This window comes from Eriocheir sinensis, chromosome 4 (assembly GCF_024679095.1).
Source record: "Eriocheir sinensis breed Jianghai 21 chromosome 4, ASM2467909v1, whole genome shotgun sequence".
NCBI classification, from domain to species: domain Eukaryota; kingdom Metazoa; phylum Arthropoda; class Malacostraca; order Decapoda; family Varunidae; genus Eriocheir; species Eriocheir sinensis.
In genome coordinates, this window is record NC_066512.1 from 24,071,946 (window position 1) to 24,093,268 (window position 21,323).

A 21,323-nucleotide genomic window follows, 5' to 3' on the forward strand; every position below is an offset into this window, starting at 1 on the left:
TGATTATTGGGGCGTTTGGTCGTGACGCCACAACTGCAGGGTCATGTGGTGCCGAATAAAAGCCTACATAAACTATACTTTAAAACTATAACAAACTGTAATTAAAAACAAGGTAAATGAAGGACTGACGACGACAATGTGTGAGAGGTTTCCCTGTGAAGAAGAGTGATGTGATTTTGTCGAGAGGTTTCCCTGTGAAGAAGAGTGATGTGATTTTGTCGAGAGGTTTCCTAGTGAAGAATAGTGATATGATTTTGTCGAGAGGTTTCCCTGTGAAGAAGAGTGATGTGATTTTGTCGAGAGGTTTCCCTGTGAAGAATAGTGTTGTGATTTTGTCGAGAGGTTTCCTGGTGAAGAATAGTGATGTGATTTTGTCGAGAGGCTTCCTGGTGAAGAATAGTGTTGTGATTTTGTCGAGAGGTTTCCTGGTGAAGAATAGTGATGTGATTTTGTCGAGAGGTTTCCCTGTGAAGAATAGTGATGTGATTTTGTCGAGAGGTTTCCCTGTGAAGAATAGTGTTGTGATTTTGTCGAGAGGTTTCCCTGTGAAGAATAGTGTTGTGATTTTGTCGAGAGGTTTCCTGGTGAAGAATAGTGTTGTGATTTTGTCGAGAGGTTTCCTGGTGAAGAATAGTGTTGTGATTTTGTCGAGAGGTTTCCTGGTGATGAATAGTGATGTGATTTTGTCGAGAGGTTTCCTAGTGAAGAATAGTGTTGTGATTTTGTCGAGAGGTTTCCTGGTGAAGAATAGTGTTGTGATTTTGTCGAGAGGTTTCCTGGTGAAGAATAGTGTTGTGATTTTGTCGAGAGGTTTCCTGGTGAAGAATAGTGTTGTGATTTTGTCGAGAGGTTTCCTGGTGAAGAATAGTGTTGTGATTTTGTCGAGAGGTTTCCCTGTGAAGAATAGTGATATGATTTTGTCGAGAGGTTTCCTGGTGAAGAATAGTGATATGATTTTGTCGAGAGGTTTCCTAGTGAAGAATAGTGTTGTGATTTTGTGGATATTTCCTAAAACTGAAAACTGACACTGAAGCAGAAATAAATATGTGAAAGGGCAGCAAAAAATGAAAAACAGGTTAAATAAATACACAGGACAGCAAAAAATTAAATAAATGTTAACAGAGCAAAAAATATTAAAAAAAGGTAAAATAAATATGAAAAATAAAGGCAGATATAAAGAACCAAATATACTAAACAGAACTATAAATAACCCACACTTGGTAGTCCCTCAACAACTCCTAAAACAAAAATGCCACGGGACCCAAAACAACACACACAAACACACAAGAACCAGAGACAATGTAACAAAACTCGGATAGGTTCTCACTTGGGCGGCTTTTCTTCGGTCCTGTATTTCTTGAACTGGATGAGGAGCTTCTGAATGCCGTCGAGGGAGTTGGGGAACTTCCGACTGTCGAGGTCCACGATCTTCCGGATAATCCACTCCAGCAGCGACGTGACGATGCGCTCGTACTTGAACTTGGAGTCGTCCACATCCTTGAGCTGGCTGATGATCTGTTGAGGCGAGAAGGGTTATGAGAGAGTAATGGTATGAAGCTGGAGAGGAAGGAAAAGTGTTGGAAAAAGGGGAAAAATGTTTGATTAAGTAATGGTATTTTATGGGGGGAGAGGAAGGGGGAAAGTGTTGAAATATTTTAGTTCAACCCCCTCAAAAATAATAGAAGGAACTTGTCCAGAAAATCAAATAATCTGCTTGCTATCTTAATCCAGTTTATCAGTGCTTTAAGATGCTGTCGGAACATTTATCACCCGGGGTAAAAGGGATCAGGTTAAGATTTATACCAAGTCATCTAAAGACGTCTAAAGACCCATGTACAAGCACTTTTATTTATTTATTTATTCACTTCACTTTCAATTTATTAACTTTATTCACTTGACGCTCTGAACCACTGGACCGGACCATCGCGACCCTCACAGACAGTTAACATCAATAACATCAAATATGGGATCTTCTGAGGGTATCAACGAGTTCATCTTAATGTTTCCGTAAAATGTGCATATGCTTCTTTAACCCGCCCGCTGCGATTGGCACGGATTTTGCCTTCACTGGTAGCTTGGTAACATATACTCCCAGGTCTTTCTCTGCCTCTGTGGTGGATAGTGGAGTGTTTCCCATGTGTTATTAGTGTCCTGGATATCCCCTCCCAAGGTGCATGATTTTACATTTTTCTTCATTGAATTGTAGCAGTCAATTATTGTTCCATTCCAGTAGCTTTGTGATGTCTTCTTGTAGGAAATCAGCAGTCAATTGGGTTAAGGATATTAATGAGCTCATCTTAATATCTCCTTATCCCGGTAGCAGCGACGGGCAAAATTTGTGCCATGATATAAACCCCCAAAAATAGATGATACATAAGCTGATCACAAATGTTTCAATATATATTTTGAAATGGTTTGTGTGAGTGATGATTTTTTCTCATTTTTATCGCTTAGAGGGGCACTTAAGAAACATGATCCCCGACGCTACCGGGTTAAAATCTGCATACACTTCCTAGATATGTGACTTGGTTTGGTATAATGACATAAAGCAGAAAGGAAAGAAAAAACACTGGAGGAAGGGAAAGACAAATGGTTGAGAAAGAGTAACAACAGACGGCAGAAAGAAAAAAAAAAAAATGGGTGATCGCCTTCGCTAATTCAAATTACTACAGGAGTCAAGCACATAACCCAAGGCTTACGAGTTTTATTCATTCATTATCTTTTTTACTTACGTTGGCAATCCTCTTTGAACCTTTGAGCTCATTCTTCATGCGGGCAAAGGTGTGGTAGTAGGACGCCACGTAGGTGATGATGGACTTCTCGTCGGGCTTGCTGGTGTCCACATCTGCGGGGACACGGGGCATGGAGTGAAAGATCGACGCGAGAGCAAGACTGATCGATAAATTGATTGATATACTGGTGTGAAGTCATGGAGCCACAACTACAGGGGTCGAATGGCATGGAAGGTCAGCAGGAGCAAAATTGATTGATTGAATGATGTATTGAAGAGTCAAGTTATAGTGCCTCAACTACAGAGGTCATTATGGTGCCAAACACGATTAAAAGCAAACTACAGACGGGACATTTACAAGTTTTTATTTATTTATTTATTTTCTTAGGGGGGTGGGGGGGCATAATCAATATCCTGTAATGAAAAGAAAAAAATATGGGGAGGATGTGCCATATGTGAACAATGAAAAAAATAAAAAAATAAATAAAAATGAGTGAAAGAAATGTAATAAAATGAAAAACAAATGAAAAAACTATAAAAATGAAGAATCTAAAAACACTCCCCCATTAGCATATACCTTCAGGGGCCGGAATACTCGCGATACCCAGCTTACTCATTGCAAATATCTAAAAACAAAACAAAAACAAAGACTAAATATGAATAAAATCTACCCCCCCCATCACCCCATCATCTCCCCTCACCCCATCACCTCTCCCCATCGTCCTTACCTTCGGCGTCCAGGATACTCGCGATGCCCAGCTCATTCTCGGCCACCGTGAAGGCGTTGTTAAGGTTGTCGATGTGGTTCTTCTGCACGAGGGAGTTGTAGTTGATGATGTCTGGGCGGTGGGCGTGGATGAGCGCGTTGAAGCCCAGCCCGTCCCGCCATGAGCCTGTGAGGAGAGGAGGAAGATGAAGGAGGACGAGGAAGAGGAGGAGAGGAGATTAGGAGGAGGAAAAATAGAAGAGATGGAAGGAGAATGATACAGGAGGAGGAAATATAGAAGAGAAGGAAGGGGAATAGTACAGGAGGAGGAAAAATAGAAGAGAAGGAAGGAGAATGATACAGGAGGAGGAGGAAATATAGAAGAGAAGGAAGGGGAATAGTACAGGAGGAGGAAAAATAGAAGAGAAGGAAGGAGAATGATACAGGAGGAGGAGGAAATATAGAAGAGAAGGAAGGAGAATGATACAGGAGGAGGAGGAGATTAGGAGGAGGAAATATAGAAGAGAAGGAAGGAGAATGATACAGGAGGAGGAGGAAATATAGAAGAGAAGGAAGGGGAATAGTACAGGAGGAGGAGGAGATTAGGAGGAGGAAAAATAGAAGAGAAGGAAGGAGAATGATACAGGAGGAGGAGGAAATATAGAAGAGAAGGAAGGGGAATGGTACAGAGGAGGAGGAGATTAGGAGGAGGAAAAATAGAAGAGATGGAAGGAAAATGATACAGGAGGAGGAAATATAGAAGAGAAGGAAGGAGAATAGTACAGGAGGAGGAGATTAGGAGGAGGAAAAATAGAAGAGAAGGACGGAGTATGGTACAGAGGAGGAGGAGGAGAGAAAGAGGATGGAAAGTAGAGAGCCACAAGAGAATGAGGAGGAATAGGAATAAGAGGAAGAAATGTAGAAAAGCAAAAGGAAGATCGTACAGGGAGAGGAGGAGGAGGGGAAGGTGCAGGAGGAGGAAAAGGAGGAAAGCAAAAGGAAGAAAAATGTATACAAGAGGAGGAGGAGGTAGGAATGAAGGAAAATGAAGAGGAGGAGGGGGAGGTGAAGGAGGAGGAAAAGGAGGAAAATAAGAGGAAGAAAGATGTACAAGAGGAGAAGGAGGTAGGAATGAAGGAAAATGAAGAAAACACTCGTTAGATGGCTCATAAATATAAAGAAAAAAAGTGCTATTGGTTTAATGGTTGCTAATCGTCTTTCTCATCTTTGCATTAACTCAAACTACTAAATTATTCATCCCCTATAATAGTGCAGTTAACTTGTACTCATTTTTTATTTTTCTTCTTCTTATCAGCATTATCATCTTAACATTATTTTCTATATTTATTCTGTATAGTTTAAGAGGTTCGAACCCCCGACCCTTCACTTCCATGGTTTGAAACTCTGAACCACTAGACCAGACCAACGCACCTCACACTGATACTTAACATCAATGACGTCAACTATGAAATCTTTGAGGATATAATCGAGATCTTGATGTTTCTTTAAAATCAGCAAATACTACTTTAGCCCATGACTTGGCTAGGTATGTTTCGTCCTACTGACAAATTCGGCTCACGACTTGGTTAGGAAATTCGTCTCATTGACTAATTCGGCCCTGTTCAAAGTAGCTAAATTTCCTTACAATGACTTAGTACCTGTTTATGTCTGTCTGTGTCCGTCTCTTTAACCCCTCTTGCCCGAGACAGTGAGACAGACAGACAGACGCAGAAGTATAACATCAACCCAAAAGAGAAAAAATAACATCAACCCAAAGGAGAGAGAGAGAGAGAGAGAGAGAGAGAGAGAGAGAGAGAGAGAGAGAGAGAGAGAGAGAGAGAGAGAGAGAGAGAGAGAGAGAGAGAGAGAGAGAGAGAGAGAGAGAGAGAGAGAGAGAGAGAGAGAGAAACATCAACCCAAAAAAGAGAGAGCGAGAGAGGAAGATCGAGACAGCAAGTAACATCAAAGCGCGCGATACTGCGACGCTTATGCCCCACAGATACGGAGAACAGATAAGAGGAACGATAAGCGAGCGAGCGAGCGAGCGAGAGAGAGAGAGAGAGAGAGAGAGAGAGAGAGAGAGAGAGAGAGAGAGAGAGAGAGAGACAGAAGGGAAGGAATAATAGGAATAAGAACATAAGAACGAAAAGGAGTCTGCAAGAGGCCGGTTGGGCTATACAAGGCAGCTCCTGTACACTCAACCCCACCTTACCTCACCATCCATGGCTTTATCTAACCTCTTCTTGAATGTATCTATGGTATTGGCACCCACAACATGGCTCCCAAGCCTGTTCCATTCATCCACCACTCTATTAGTGAACCAATTCTTGCCTATGTCTTTGTTGAATCTGAATTTGTCTAACTTAAAACCACTGCCACGCGTCCTACCTGGCTCTTTCACTCTCAAAATTTTATTGACATCCCCTTTATTAAATCCCTTCATCCATTTATAAACTTCGATCAAGTCTCCTCGCACCCTTCGCCTTTCTAGAGAGTGTAGATTTAACTGCTTTAGCCTGTCTTCATAAGGCAAGTTCCTCACCCCCTGAATCATCTTCGTCATCCTCCTCTGAGGTAGGTAAGTAGTCAAGTAGACGAAGGTAGATAGATAGATAGATATAATAATAATAATGAGAATAGTAATACGTTAAATATATCACTACTACCACCTCCACCACCACCACCACCACTACTACTACTACTACTACTGCTACTCACCACGTCAATCTCAATCTCCTGGATCTGGAAGCGGAGGATGATGGTCCAGATGAGGCCGAGGATGAGGCGCGGGTTGCCATCTACAATGTCCTCCGCGCCGATGCTCTCGAGGCGAACCTGACGAAGGGGAAGAAGGAAAAAGATGATGGCGTGGAAAATCTTCAGGAATAATAAAAAGATGAGTATGTTGCTGTGTCTGTTTATCTGCTATTTTGCTTTTTTTTTTTGTGTCCAAGTTTGTCTATTAGTTTCTGGTTCTTGTGTGTGTGTCTGTATATATCTGTTGGACTGTATGTTTGTCTTTTTGTGGTCATATTTTTTTCTCTTTTTTTTCTTCATTTGTTTGTCTATTTTATCCATATATCCGTCTTTTCCAGCTACATATTCTTCTCCTCTTCCCTTCCCTTCCCTTCCCTTCCGTTCCCTTCCGTTCCCTTCCCTTCTCTTCTCTTCTCTTCTCTCTCTCTCTCACGGTGGCCGCATACCGTATCTATCTTATCAGTTCTGCTTCTTTTTTTCCTTTTTCAAATTATGGGAGGGTGTTGGATGTCCACTTTTATTATTACCATTATTAGTTATTATTATTATTATTCCTGCTGTTTGTCACGTATGTTCAAGTTCCTGTTTTGTTTTGCTTTTGTGTTTCTTTATATCTATCTTGTTTTATTTCTTCCTCTTGGTTATCTTGCAAAAATCATGGTTCTATATTTTTCTTGTGTAATCTAATCAACACTTGAGATATAAATGTGTTTGTATGTGTTTGTCATGAGTAACTATATGCAACAGTAACAACTATAATAGCCTAATAATAATAATAATAATAATAATAATAATGATAATAATAAAAACCGAGTAACCACTAAAAACAATAACAAGAAAAGTAATACGAAAATAATAATAATAATAATAATAATAATAATAATAATAAAAACCGAGTCATCACTAAAAACACAGTTAGGTGGATATAGAAACAAACCACACATCGAAAACAACAACAAAGAAAAAAGACAAATATAAAACAAACCAAGAATGTTAATCGTTTTTCTTTTGTCTGTCCTTAATATTCCTCTGCCTCCCACTACGATACATTCCACTCCATTGCTCAAAAAAATAATAAATAACAAAATGAAACAAAATAATGGTTACGTCATTCTGCAGGTGTTCCATTAGGAGGAGGAGGAGGAGGAGGAGGGGGGGAAGGAGGAGGAGAAGGAGGAGGAGGAGGAGGGGAAGGAAACATGGAGGAATAAAGGAAGGATTGGGTGTGTGCTGTCTCCCCCTTCCCCCTTCCTCCCCTCCTCCTCCCCTTCCCTCCCCTTCCACCTTCCCCTTCCTCCCTTGGTGTTGGGGAAGGAAGGTAACCACTGCCCTCTCAAGATGACGTCATTCCCCCTCCTCCTCTCCTTCCCTCCCTTTCCTCTCCCCGTTCCCCTTCCTCCCTTGGTGTTGGGGAAGGAAGGGAACCACTGCCCTCTCAAGATGACGTCATTCCCCCTCCTCCTCTCCTTCCCTCCCCTTCCTCTCCCCGTTCCCCTTCCTCCCTTGGTGTTGGGGAAGGAAGGGAACCACTGCCCTCTCTAGATGACGTCATTCCTCCTCCTCCTCCTCCCCCTCCTCCACTTCCTCGACCCCTAACGGAAAGGAAGAGGGGAAAAAAATCGTCGAGGTAGCAAACTTTTCTTTCTTTTTGTTCGATGATATTGTGTGTGAGAGAGAGAGAGAGAGAGAGAGAGAGAGAGAGAGAGACTCGTTAAACTAAAAATAGGTCCTGATATTTTTTTTTTCGTGTGACGTAATCCTAACGCCCTTTTTTATATATTTATTCGTTTCATTCGTTCTCACAGCTGCGCGTTTTCCTCTTTTCTTCTTATTTATCTATTTATTTAGTTATTATTATTTAAGATGCAGAGTGCGAGCAATGTTAATTCAAGCTGAAAACACACATTTTCTTCGGTTAATTAATGTCACTTCTTATATTCTTTCTTCATAAATCTTTAATTACATTTTTTTTTAATTTTACTTTTTTTCTATTATTTATTTTCTTCCTTTTTTGAATTTTTCTTTATTTTTTTCCTTATTTCACTTTATTTTCTTATTTTCACTTTTTCCGAATTTAACTTTTCTTTCTAATTTCAGTGTATCTTTGCTTTCCATTTTCTTTATCTACTTTATCTTTTCTCTTTTTTCCTTCATCTTTACTTTTCTTTCTAATTTCAGTGTATCTTTGCTTTCCATTTTCTTTATCTACTTTATCTTTTCTCTTTTTTCCTTCATCTTTACTTTTTTTCCTTTCTTTTCTTTTCTCTTCACATATTTTTCATTTCTCTCAATATCTCTCTTTCTTTTTCTTTAATTTCAACGTCAAAACAACCCGCGTACAATAACAATACTAATTTCTGTTGGTTATCTAAGTACTTAAGAAGGGAAGGAAATTAAAGGGAATTGAAGGAAAGGAAAGGAAAGGAATGGAATGGAAAGGAAAAGAAAGGAATGGAATGGAATGGAAAGGAAAGGAAAGGAAAGGAAAGGAATGGAATGGAAAGGGAAGGAGTTAAGGACAAATAAAATAAAGACACAGAAACGGTTGAAAATTGCACACTTCCTCGGTCGCATATAAGAAAAAAAAAAATAAAGGAGAGTTGAGTATTATGCAAATTTGATGATTAGTGGGAGAGGTCACGAAGGATGCAGGTCTCTCTCTCTCTCTCTCTCTCTCTCTCTCTCTCTCTCTCTCTCTCTCTCTCTCTAATATGGTTTAAATGTCTCCGTTGTCGATATGAAACTGATTAACTATTCATCTTATTCCTTCTTTTCTCCTTTTCCTTCTTTTCCTTCTCCTGCATAATCCATTTTAACCTTTCCTTCTCTCCTTGTCACTCCCATAACTCTTCTTTTTCATTTCTTATTCCTCTTCCTGTTTCTATTCCACCTTCTGCTCCTCCTCCTCCTCTTTCTGCTCTTCTTTTCCCTCTCCTGCTTCTGTTTCCTCTGTTCTCCATTTTTTTCTTCCTCCTGTTCCTTCTACTTCTCCTTCTTGTTTCTATTTTATCTTCTTCCTTCTTTCCTTCCTTCTGTTCGAGCTCCTATTGCTCCCATTTCTGCTCTTCTTTTCCTTCTCCTCCTGCTTCTGTTTCCTCTGTTCTTCATTCTTTTCTTCGTCCTGTTCATTCTACTTCTCCTTCTTGTTTCCATTTCATCTCCTTCCTTCCTTTCTTTCTTCTGTTCGAGCTCCTCTTAAGCCTACTCTTTTCCTTCAGTCCCTCCTTCTCTTCCCCCCTTTTTACTTCTTTTCCTCCTCCTCCTCCTCCTCCTCCTCCAGCTTGCTTTTGTTTCACCTTCTCCTCTATCCTAATCTTCCTTCCTCCTTGTTCCACCTTCTCCCATTCCTCCTCCTCCTCCTCCTGCTCTCCTATTTCAGTCCCTCTTCCTCTTCTCCTTCTCCTTTCCTCCAGCTTGCTTTTGTTTCACCTTCTCCTCCTCCTCCTCTATCCTAATCTTCCTTCCTTCTTGTTCCACCTTCTCCCATTCCTCCTCCTCCTCCTGCTCTCCTATTTCAGTCCCTCTTCCTCTTCTCCTTCTCCTCCTTTCCTCCAGCTTGCTTTTGTTTCACCTTCTCCTCCTCCTCCTCTATCCTAAACTTCCTTCTTGTTCCAGCTTCTCCCATTCCTCCTTCTCCTCCTGCTCTTCTTTTACAATCCCCCTCCTCTTCCTCCTCCTCCTCTAAAACTCTAAGTAAGGGCGTGGCTGGCTTCCTTTCTTACACTTCCGAGCAGCAAAAAAAAGGGGCGAGGAGGAAGGCTGAGAGAGATAAGCCAGTCATCATCATTATATATATTACCGACCCCTATACGATGCCATCTTTACCAGTTCGAAACCCGCCACCATTACGAGCTTATAGATAATTAACTAACCTCGTCGCTGGGGTAGGCTTGACCATTACGAGGTTGTTGATAAGGGTGTTAGGGATTAATAAAACAAAAGAGAAGGGAAGGGAAGGAAGGAGGAAAGAAGGAATGAAGGAAGGAGAGACATCATTTAGCTTAGCAAGGATGGAGGGAGGAAATCTATCATAAGGGTGTTAGGGGTTAATTAGACGAAAGAGAAGGGAAGGAAAGGAAGGAGGAAAGAAGGAATGAAGGAAGGAGAGACATCATTTAGCTTAGCAAGGATGGAGGGAGGAAATCTATCATAAGGGTGTTAGGGGTTAATTAGACGAAAGAGAAGGGAAGGAAAGGAAGGAGGAAAGAAGGAATGAAGGAAGGAGAGACATCATTTAGCTTAGCAAGGATGGAGGGAGGAAATCTATCATAAGGGTGTTAGGGGTTAATTAGACAAAAGAGAAGGGAAGGGAAGGAAGGGAAGGAGGAAAGAAGGAATGAAGGAAGGAGAGAGAACAAGACATTATTGAACTTAGCAAGGATGGAAGGAGGAAATCTATCAGGAAGGAAGGGCGAGGAGGGAGAGCGAGTGAAGGAGAGGAAGGATAAGGAATAAAGAAAGAGGAGAAGAGGGAAAGGGAGGGAAAAGAGGGGAAAGGTGGAGAAAGAGAAGAGGTGCAGAGCGATGGAAGAGGAGCGCTGGAATAAGAGGAAAATGAAGAGGAGAAAGAAGAGGAAAGGAGGGATAAGAAAGTGGAACAGGAGAAAAGGAGAATGAAAATGCGGAGAAATGAGAAGAAAGAAGCGAAGGAGAAAGAAGTAAATGGAGGAAGAATGAGATAAAAATGAGGAAAAAGAGAAAATAAGAGAAAATTGCCGAGAAAAGAAAAACAAGAACAAAAGAAAAGAAAGAACAGGAAAAAGTATTGCCAGAGGAAGAGAAGAGGAAAGAAGAGAGGAATAAGAAAAAAAAAGAAAAAGAAAAGGCGGAGAAACAAGAAGGGAAGAGGAGGAAAAAGAATAAGAGGAGAGAAACGATAGAGAAAAAAAAGGAGGTGGTGGAGGAGAAGGCGGAGAAACAAAGGAATAGAAGAGAAAAAGGAAAAGGAGGAGAAAGAAGAGGAAGAAAAATAAGGAAGAGGAAAAGGTATTGTCAGTAAACCACCACAACCACCATCACCACCACCATCATCACCACCACCATCATCACCATCACCACCACCACCACCAACGGCTTCCTTCCTTCCTTCACTCACACCCTCACACCACCTCCTGCTGCTACACCCCTAACCCCCCCTTCACCCCCCCTCACCCTTCACCCCTTCCCGCCCTCCCTCCCCCTACGTAACAAAGGGCGCGCTAGCAGGGTCGTGGGCGCGCCAAAACCCTTACTAACGGACATGCCCATTCAAACAAGGCTGGTGTTGGTGGTGATGGTGGTGGTGGTGGTTGTGGTAGTGGTGGTGATTGTGGTGGTGGTGGTGATTGTGGTGGTGGTGGTGATTGTAGTGGTGGTGGTGGTGATTGTGGTGGTGATGGTGGTTGTGGTGGTGGTGGTGATTGTGGTGGTGGTGGTGATTGTGGTAGTAGTGGTGGTTTACTGACATACCTCTTCCTCTTCTTCCTTCTCCTCTTCCTTATTTTTCTTCCTCTTCTTTCTCCTCCTTTTCCTCTTTCTCTTCTATTCCTTTGTTTCTCCGCCTTCTCCTCCTTTTTTTCCTCTATCGTTTCTCTCCTCTTATTCTTTTTCCTCCTCTTCCCTTCTTCTTTCTCTTCACTTGTTTCTCCGCCTTTTTTTTTTCTATTCCTCTCTTCTTTCCTCTTCTCGTTTCTCCGTTTTTTCCTCCTCTTACTTTTTTTTCTCTCTGCATTGTTCTTCTCCCCTTCCTCTTTTTCCTCCTCTTTTCTTCTTCCTTTTCCTTCTTTCTTAATTTTTCCCCGTTATTTCCTTCACTTCCTTTTATTATTTTTCTGTATTGTTCCTTTTTTTCTTCTTTCTCTCCTTTTTCCTTTGTTTTCTTTCTCTTTAGTTGTTTCTTGTTTCTTCGCTTTTCTTTTCCTCTTCCTTCTTTTCTCTTATCCTTCCTCTCTTCTTTCTCCTCCTTTTCCTCTTTTCTCTTGTCTCTTTCTTTGTTTCTTCTCTTCTTCCTTTCTTTCTCTTAACCTTCCTCTTTTCTTTCTCCTCCTTACCCTTTTTCTCTCTTGTCTCTTCCTTTGTTTCTTTTCTTCTCTTCCTTTCTTTCTTTTTCGATATCGTTCTTCTTTTCTTTCTCCTTTTCCTTTTTATCTTCTCTTCCTATGTTTCTTTCCTTCTCTTATGCTTCCTCTCTTCTTTCTCCTCCTGTTTCTTCCTTTGTTTCTTTCCTTCTCTTCTTCCTTTCTTTCTCGGTATCGTTCCTCTCTTGTTTTTTTCCTCCTCATTCTTTTTCTCTTATTCCTGCTTTCTTCTTTTTCTCTCCATTGGTAAAGCAATTATTCGAGGTCCACTTTCTCTTTCCCTTTTTTTTTAATTCAACCCCGTTTTATTTTTTCCCCTCCCTTTCTTTTTTTTTTCCCTTTCTCTCGTTCTAGTGGCAAGAATGCAAGTCATGTTGGGATTACGTCATTTCCCGCCATCCTCCTCCTCCTCCTCCTCCTCCTCCTCCTCCTCTCCTCCTCCTCCTCCTTCCTATCCGGCCTTGTCACCCTTCCCCTTCACGCCCTCTCCTCCTCCACCTCCTCCTCTTCTTCTTCTTCTTTATCTTCTTCTTCTTCTTTCTCTTCCTCTTCTTCTTCCTCCTCATCCCCCTTTGCCTTGTCACCGTTTACTCCTCCCTTCCCCTTCTTCCCCTTTCTCCTCCTCCTCTTCTTCTTCTTCTTCTTCTTTATCTTCTTCTTCTTCTTTCTCTTCCTCTTCTTCCTCGTCATCCCCCTTTGCCTTGTCACAATTTACTCCTCCCTTCCCCTTCTTTCCTCTTTCTCCTCCTCCTCCTCCTCCGTACTCCCTCCTCTCTCCCTCTCTTTTCCTTCCTTTTTCTTGCGTTCATTTTCTCCTCCAATGCTTTTTTTTTTATCTCCATTTTAACTTCCTTTTCGTGTTTTCCTTCACCTATATTTTTCCTACTTTTTATTTTTTGTTTTTTATTCTCTTCTTGCATATTCTTTATTCCTTCGTTCTTTCACTTATTTTTAATCTTCACTTTTCCTTCCTTTTTCCTACTTTTCCTTCACCTATTGTTTTATTTTGTCTTGCTCTTTATTTCTTCTTCCTTGTCAATTATTTCTATTCCTTGTTCCTTCGTTCTTTCTTATATTTTTAATCTTCACTTTTGCTTCATTTTTCCTAGTTTTCCTTCACCTATTCTTCTCTTTCTTTTGTCTTCTTTCTTTTCTTCTTCTTCCTTGTCAATTATCCCTCCTTCGCTCCTTCCATCCGCCTTCCTTGCCCGCCCCGCCCTACTGTCATGCTCCTCCTCCTCCTCCTCTTCCTCCTCCTCCTCCTCCTCCTCCTACACGTCACGCCCAGGCCTTTCAAAGTGTAACAGGTCACGTGAAGAATTGAAAGGAAAAAAAAGTAAAGAGAAAGTTTGACTGCAAGAATAAAAGAACAGGAGAAGGAGGAAGCGGAGGAGGAGGAAGAGGAGAAGGAAGAGGAGGAGGAGAAGGGGGAGGAAGAGGAGGAGGAGGATAAGGGAGAGGAAGAGGAGGAAAAAGAGAAGGAAGAGGAGGAGGAGAAGGGAGAGGAAGAGGAGGAAAAAGAGAAGGAAGAGGAGGAGGAGGAAGAGGAAGGAAACTATCACACTAAAAAAACAAAAACAAAAAAACAACAAAAAAACAATTAGATATAGATACAGATAGGCAGGTCGGTTGGTAGATAATAGGTATGTAATTATGTAGATAGGGAGGCATGCAAGTAGTTAAATAGGTAGATAAATAGGAAGGAAAGGAGGTTGGCAGATGATGAATGAGTGGATGAGTGGATGAGTTAAGAAGATAAGTGGATGAAGTACTGGAAGGGTGGATGAGGGAGTGGGTGGATGAGGGAGTGGATGGATGAACAAGTGGATGAGGGTGAGTGAGCTAGTAGAAGGGTGGATGAGTTAAGAAGTAAGTGGATGAGGGAGTGGGTGGATGAACTATAGTGGATGAGTGTGGGTGAGCTATTAGAAGGGTGGATGAGCTAGTGGATGAGTGGGTAAGCTAGTGGGAGGGTGGATGAATCGATGGGTGAATGGATATTGTGTGGAGTAGAGGGTGGATGAGGTATTAGATGTGTGGACTAAAGAGTGGATGAGGTAGAAAATAAATGAATAATGTGTGGAGTAGAAAGTGGATGAGGTATTGAATATAAGTAATAAAAGGTGGATGAGTTAGAGGGTGAGTGGATGAGTGGTGGAAATAATCAAACAAACAAACAAACAAACAAACATTAGGAATACGTAGAAACAAACTGACCCATATTTTGTCCACAAGTGTTACGGATGGAGGAGGAGGAGGAAGAGGAGGAAGGGGAGGAAGAGGAGGAGGAGGAGGAGGAGGAGGAGGAGGATTCGTTCACTCATTAACACGAAATAAATCACGATCCAGCCACACCTACTTCCTCCTCCTCCTCCTCCTCCTCCTCCTCCTCCTCCTCCTCCTCTTCCTCTTCCTCCTCCTCTTCCTCTTCACCTCAAATTCATAACGCACAAAGAGAAGTGCAATTCACATCCTGGCGAACATCCTAAGTGATTCTCCTCCTCCTCTTCCTCTTCTTCCTCCTCCTCCTCCTCCTCCTCCTCCTCCTCCTCCTGCAAATGACCGAGGAAAACAAACACGAAAAAAAAAAAAAATACTCGAGGCTCATGATCTACCTTGACCCTCGTGTGTGTGTGTATGTGTGTGTGTGTGTGTGTGTGTGTGTGTGTGTGTGTGTGTGTGTGTGTGTGTGTGTGTGTGTGTGTGTGTGTGTTTGGTGGTATGAGAATTATTATGGGTGAGAGAGAGAGAGAGAGAGAGAGAGAGAGAGAGAGAGAGAGAGAGAGAGAGAGACCTGATAAACGAAGACGAGGAGGAGGAGGAGGAGGAGGAGGAGGAGGAGGAGGAGGAGGAGGAGGAAGAGGAGAAGGAGGAGGAGATGTAACGCGTAGTTCACTCCACTGATTAAAAAAAAAAAAAAAAAAAAATCATTCACCTCTGATAAAAGACTTCCATCTCTTCTTCCTCCTCCATCTCTTCTTCCTCCTCCTCCTCTTCTTCCTCCTCCTCTCACTCGCTAATTAATTCACCTCACAAGGAAAGAAAAGGTAAAATTATGAATACCTGTAATTATTTTTATCTCAGGTGGTGGTGGTGATGGTGAGAAGGGAAGAAAGGGAGAGAGAGGGAGGAAGAAGGGGGAAGAGGGGGGTGAAGGGAAGGGAAGGGAAGGTGGGAAGAACGAGAAAGGGAAGGACGGGAAAGGAGAAGGGAAGGATATGGAAGGGAAAACAAGATCGGGGAAAAGGAGAAGGGAAGAGGAAGAGGAAGGGTGGTCATAATGGTGGTGATGATGATGGTGGTGATGGTGGTGATGGTGGTGGTGACGATGTTGGTGGTGGTGGTGATGAAGGTGATGGTAGTGGTGATGGTGGTGGTGATGATGGTGGTGGTGGTGACGGTGGTGGTGATGGTGGTGGTGATGACGATGTTGTTGTTGTTGTTGGTGATGATGATGGTGGTAATGATTTGGTGATGAAGGTGGTGGTGAATGGTGATGATGGTGGTTAGTGTGCATTTATCAGTTCGATCTAACATAAAAATAGCAAAAAAAAATATACAACACCATTATCTTATCAAGTCTTCTTATCATCTCCTCCTCCTCCTCTTCTCTTCTCTCTCGTCCTAGTCCTCCTCCTCCTCCTCCTCTTCCTTCGTTTCTTCTCATACTATCATACTAACTTCATCCCCTCTCTCTCTCTCTCTCTCTCTCTCAGACATCGAATATAGAATCATGGTCTCTGTGTGTGTGTGTGTGTGTGTGTGTGTGTGTATGTGTGTGTGTGTGTAACAATGCCCCCTCTGTCTTGAGTGGGGTAAGAAGGGAGGAGGAGGAGGAGGAGGAGGAGGAGGAAGAGATAAAAGGGTGGAGGAGAAATATAGATTATGAAAGATAGGAAAGTAAATGAGGAAAAAGAGGAAGGGAAAGAGAAGGAAGGAAAGGGAAGAGAAGGAAAAGAGAAGGAAGAAAAAAGGAAGAGAAGGAAAAGAGGGAGGAAAATGAAAAGAATGAAAGGGGAAGGAAAAGGAAGAGAAAGGAAAGGGAAGGGAAAAGAAGAAAGAAAAAGAGAAAGAGAAAGAAGAGAAGGAAAAGGAAAATGAGGGAAGAGTAGGGAAAGGAAAATGAGGTCAGGGAAAAGGAGGAAAGGAAAAGCGGAAAGGAAGAGGAAGGGAAGTAAAAGGGAGTTGTTGCCAGTCTCTCTCTCTCTCTCTCTCTCTCTCTCTCTCTCTCTCTCTCTCTCTCTCTCTCTCTCTCTCCAATAAAATTTTAATATACTGTCCCGTTCAAGAGGAGGAGGAGGAGGAGGAGGAGGAGGAGGTACTTGAGACACACTTGTTGGGGGAGGGGAAGACCATTCACCTCCTCCTCCTCCTCCTCTTCTTCCACCTCCTCCTCCTCCACGGCTGAAGGAGGAGGGGAGATTATGGAGTGGGAAGAAGCGACGTGGGAAGAACGGGGGAGATGAAGAGGAACGGGGCGAGAAGAATGCTGGGAAAGAGAGGGGAGGGGAGGAAAGGGAGGGGAGGGGAGCGAAGGGGGAGAGGGGGAAGAGAGGATGGGGAGAGGGAGGATGGAGAGAGGGAGGCGGGGGAGAGGGAGGATGAGAAAAGGGGAGAAAAGAATGTTGGGAAAGAGAGGGAGGATGGGAAGGAAGGGGAGGGAGAAGGAAGGGGGAGAGAGGAAGAGAGGGGGAAGGGAAAGAGAGAGGGAGGGGGGGGGGAAAGGAGAGAAAAGAATGCTGGGAAAGTAGAGGAGGAAGGAAGAAAGGGGTGGAGGGAAGGAGGGAAAGAAGAAGGGAGGGAGGAAGGGGAAGATGATGATGGGAGCGCGGAAGAGGAAGGGGTGGAGGAAGGGAATAGAGGGAGAAAAATGATGGGAAAGCGGAAGAGGAGGAAGGGGTTGAGGGAATAAAGGGAAGAAGTAGTGGGAGGAAAGGAGGGAGGGAAGAAGAGAAAGATGGGGAGAGGAAGAGGAAGGGAGGAAAGAATGAAGGAAAGAAATAATGGGAAAATAAGAAAAGGAATAGGAAGAAATGGGGTTAGATTCCATTCTCTCTCTCTCTCTCTCTCTCTCTCTCTCTCCCCCTATCTTATCTGACAGACTTCTTAACCAATCATTTATTAAGACGAGAGGAGGAGGAGGAGGAGGAGGAGGAGGAGGAGGAGGAGGAAGAGGAGGAAGTGTGACTGGTGGTGATGGTGATGCGATGATGATGATGAGGAGGAGGAGGAAGAGGAGGAGGAGGAGGAAGAGGAGGAGGAGGAAGAGGAAGAGGAAGAGGAGGAGGAGGAGAACTGCTTACCCCCATTACATAACAACAACAACAACAACAACAACAAGAACATCACATTCCTCCACCTCTCCAACTGTCCTCTTTTCCTCCACCTTTGAACTCTCTCTCTCTCTCTCTCTCTCTCTCTCTCTCTCTCTCTCTCTCCACTTTTCTTCCACTTATTATCTTCTCTCCTTTCTTTATTTTCCTTCCTCTTCTCTCTCTCTTGTCCTTTTTCTCTCCACCATTCTCTTTTCCACCTTTTCTCTCCACCATTCTTTCTTCCACCTTTCCTCTCATCTCTCTTCCATTCTCCTTCTCTCACTTTTCTCTCTTCCACCCTTCCATTCCTCTCCTCTTCCACCCTTCATTCTTCTCCCCCTCTCTCTCCTCCCCTTCCACCCTTCTTTCTCTACCATCCACCCTCTCCTTCCCCCTTTCTACCTCCCCCTCTTCTCCCTTCCATCCTTCTCCTCCCCTCCCCTCTTCCACCATCCTCTCCTCCTCCCCTTCCCTCCCTCCTTCTCCCCACTCCCCACACACACCAAGATAAAGCCCAAACAAGTGACCAACCCGTGTATGGGGAGATGGGGAGGGGAGGGGGGTGGCTGGGGTGAGGGGTGTCGAGTTCTTTGGTGCGGATATCCTGTTGAGGCGTGGGTGAAGTGGGTGGGGAGGGGAGGGGTGAAGAGGGTGGGGTTTGAATGGGCTGAGTGAAGTGGGGTGTGGTGGGGGATGAGGGGAGAAGGGGTCTGGTAGGGGTGGGTGATGGGAGAAGGGGAGAGATGACACAAAGAGAAGGGGAGGAAGAGGGGAAGGAGAAGTGGGGGAGAAGAGGAGGAGGAGGGAAAGAGATAAAAAAAAGGGGAGGTAGAGGGAGGGGAAAAGAGGGGAGAGAAGAGGAGGAGGAAGAGGAGGAAAAGAGGAGGAAGGGGAGAGAGGTTACAGAGAGGAAGAGGAGGAAGAGAAGGGGAAGGGGGAGAGAGGAAGAGGATGGGGAGGTAGGAAGAAGGAAAAATAGGATGAAAAAAGGAGGAAAAGGAGGAAGAGAAGAGGGAGAGAGAGAGGAAAATTAAGAGAAGGGAAAAGAAAGAGAAAAATTAAAGGAGGAGGAGGAGGAGGAGGAGGAGGAGGAGGAGGAGGAAGGATCTAAAATGGAAGGAAAGTAAAAAGAAAAAAAAAAGAGGGAGTGGAGAGAAACGAAAGGGAGGAGAGAAAAGAAGACAGGAGGAAGAAGAAGAGGAGGAGGAGGAGAAGGGAGGATCTGAAATGAAAGGAAAAAAAAGAGAAAGAGGGAGAAGTGGAGAGAAACGAAACTTGGGAGGAGAGAAAAGAAGACAGGAGGAGGAGGAGGAGGAGGAGGAGGAGGAGGAGGAAAAAAGTGGAGGTATCTGTGACTGGGAGGAACTCGGGGAGGAAAGAGATAAAGAGATAATGGAGGGAAGAGAGACATTATGGAGGAGGAGATGCAAAGGAGGAGGAGGAGGAGGAGGAGGAGGAGGAGGAGGAAAGAAACTGGATAATTGGTGGGAGAGAGAGAAAGAAGGGAGATGAGGAAGAGTGGAGGAGGAGGAGGAGGAGGAGGAGGAGCAAAAAAGAAAGGAGGAAATACAAAATGAATGAAAAAAAGGAGAGAGAGAGAGAGAGAGAGAGATAATGGCTTCTTGCAGACTCCTCATTCTCTTAACGTCATACAACACACTAGCCCTTCCTTCCTTCCTTCCTTCCTTCTTCCAATTTTGTTTTTTTTTCTTCTTTTTTCTATTGATATTCTTTCCTTCCTTCCTTCCTTCCTCCCTTCATTTGCTTGTTTGTTTGTTTGTTTTCTTTCTTCTATTGCTATTCCTTCCTTCCTTCCTCCCTTCATTTGCTTGTTTGTTTGTTTGTTTTCTTTCTTCTATTGCTATTCCTTCCTTCCTTCCTTCATTCATTCATTCATTCTTTCCTTCCTGCCTTCCTTCCTTCATTCATTCTTACCTTCTCTAATTATCTAGCAATCCTCCCTTTCTTTCCTTCCACTCTCCCTTCCTTCCTCTTTTCCTTTACTTTTCTGCCTGTTTCTTTCTTTCTTTCCTCCCTCCCTTTGCTTGCTTCTTTCCTTCTTTTCTTTTCTCTCTGCCTTCCTTCCTTCCTTCCCTCCGTTTGTCTATTTTTTTTTGGTTGTATATTTGTTACTATCGTTCTTTTACTTCTCTCGTTTTCCTCCCTCTCTCTCCTTCCTTCCTTTCTTTCTTCCTTCTCTTTGTTCGCTTGTTTGTTTTTCTTCCTCCCTTCCACTTTTCTTTCTTCGTCCGTCTCTTTGTCTGTCTGCTGTTTATTTGTTTCTTCCTTATTTCAACCCCTCCTCCCTCCCCTCCTCCCCTTCTTTCGTTTTCCTCCCTCTCTCCTTCCTTCCCTCCCGCCCTCTCTTCCTTCCTTCCTTCTTCCCTCTCTTTGTTGATTTTTCTTTCTTTCTTCCTTCCATTTTTTCTTTCTTCGTCCCTCTCTTTGCCTGTTTCTTCCTTGCTTTATCCCCTTCTCCCTCCCTCCCCTCCCCCCTTTCCCATCCCCCCCCCCCGTTACCTTACCTCCCTCCCCTCCCCCTTACCTTAGTGTGCAGGAAGGCGAGGGACTTGTTGACGTTCTCTATCTTGTGGACGCGCATCTTCCCGTTGTTTGGCTTCCCGAGCTTCTCGCCGGAGATGATTTCGAGCAGCTTCAGCAGCATCTTCCCGTCGGCGAGGTCGGTGAACAGGTCCATCACCTCCAGCCGCGCCTGAGGGGAGACGGGGCGTTAGGTTAGGTTAGGTAAAGTGGAGGGGGGGGTTAGGTTCGGTAGGGTTAGGTAAGGTTAGGTTAGGTTAGGTCAAGTTAGGTAGGGGAGGGAGGTTAGGTTAGGTTCGGTAAGGTAGAGGAGGGAGGTTAGGTTCGGTAAGGTAAGGTAAGGTAAGGTAGAGGGAGGTTAGGTTAGGTTAGGTAAGGTAGAGGAGGGAGGTTAGGTTAGGTAAGATTAGGTTATGCAAGGTAGAGGAGGGAGGTTAGGTTAGGTTCGGTAATGTTAGGTTAGGTTGGGTAGAGGAAGGTTAGGTTAGGTTCGGTAAGGTAAGGTAAGGTTAGGTTCAGTTCAGTTTGGTTAGGTTAGGTAAGGTAGAGGAGGGAGGTTAGGTTAGGTAAGATTAGGTTATGCAAGGTAGAGGAGGGAGGTTAGGTTAGGTTAGGAAGAGGAAGGTTAGGTTAGGTTAGGTTAGGTTCGGTTAGGTTAGGTTAGGTTCAGGTTTGGTTGGGTTCAGTTCAGGGTTAGGTTAGGTAAGATTAGGTTATGCAAGGTAGAGGAGGGAGGTTAGGTTAGGTTAGGTTCGGTAAGGTTAGGTTAGATTCGGTAAGGTAAGGTAAGGTTAGGTTAGGTTAGGTTCGGTAAGGTTAGGTTAGGTTCGGTAGAGGAGGGAGGTAAGGTAGAGGAGGGAGGTTAGGTTCGGTAAGGTTAGGTTATGATGTGGGTGAAAGGAATTAAGCTAGGTTGAGGGTGGAAGAAATTAGGTTCGGTTAGGTTATGATGTGGTTGACATTTTCCTCCTTCCCCCTCTCTCACCTTGACGAGGAAGGAGTTCATCCATTTTGTGAAGGTCTTCTTCTGTATGCCGAGACGCTCTTCCCGCAGGTGCTGGATGCGGCCGGTCTCGAACTGCCGCAGCGGGTCCTCGCGCGACGACATTTCGCCACACTAGCGCCGCGCCTCTACCCAACCATCCTGCGGGGGAAGGAAAGGAAGGGGGTTAGATACATGGGTGGTTTGTACTCGCGCGCACATACACACATACATA

The 21,323-nt window shown here is 43.7% G+C and overlaps 2 protein-coding genes and 1 long non-coding RNA gene across 9 annotated transcripts in view; 1 reads left to right on the plus strand and 2 right to left on the minus strand.

Moving 5' to 3' along the window:
- LOC126980574 (spectrin alpha chain-like) overlaps positions 1 to 3,645 on the minus strand; it is a 56,453-nt gene extending 52,808 nt beyond the window's left edge. Inside the window, exons 1-3 of the mRNA XM_050830648.1 lie at positions 3,460 to 3,645; positions 2,733 to 2,845; positions 1,328 to 1,515 (exon numbers count right to left, since the gene is read on the minus strand). Of these exons, the coding sequence (XP_050686605.1) occupies positions 1,328 to 1,515; positions 2,733 to 2,771 (227 nt within the window). The 5' untranslated portion in view covers positions 2,772 to 2,845; positions 3,460 to 3,645. The remainder of the gene's footprint in view (positions 1 to 1,327; positions 1,516 to 2,732; positions 2,846 to 3,459) is intronic.
- Positions 6 to 1,312, plus strand: LOC126980608 (uncharacterized). 7 transcript variants are annotated; one of them, XR_007733431.1, is made up of 4 exons: positions 6 to 225; positions 265 to 498; positions 577 to 888; positions 928 to 1,312. It is a non-coding gene; the product is annotated as an uncharacterized LOC126980608 (long non-coding RNA). The 7 variants fall into 7 exon arrangements; XR_007733430.1 differs by having other exon boundaries at positions 265 to 459; positions 538 to 888; XR_007733429.1 differs by having other exon boundaries at positions 265 to 459.
- A 2,474-nt stretch (positions 3,646 to 6,119) lies between the features above and the next one.
- Positions 6,120 to 21,323, minus strand: part of LOC126980604 (alpha-actinin-1-like) — a gene marked incomplete at its 3' end in the record, with an annotated part of 24,995 nt that continues 9,791 nt past the window's right edge. Inside the window, exons 2-4 of the mRNA XM_050830709.1 lie at positions 21,092 to 21,250; positions 20,111 to 20,278; positions 6,120 to 6,272 (exon numbers count right to left, since the gene is read on the minus strand). Coding sequence (XP_050686666.1) covers positions 6,120 to 6,272; positions 20,111 to 20,278; positions 21,092 to 21,214 — 444 coding nt within the window. The remainder of the gene's footprint in view (positions 6,273 to 20,110; positions 20,279 to 21,091; positions 21,251 to 21,323) is intronic.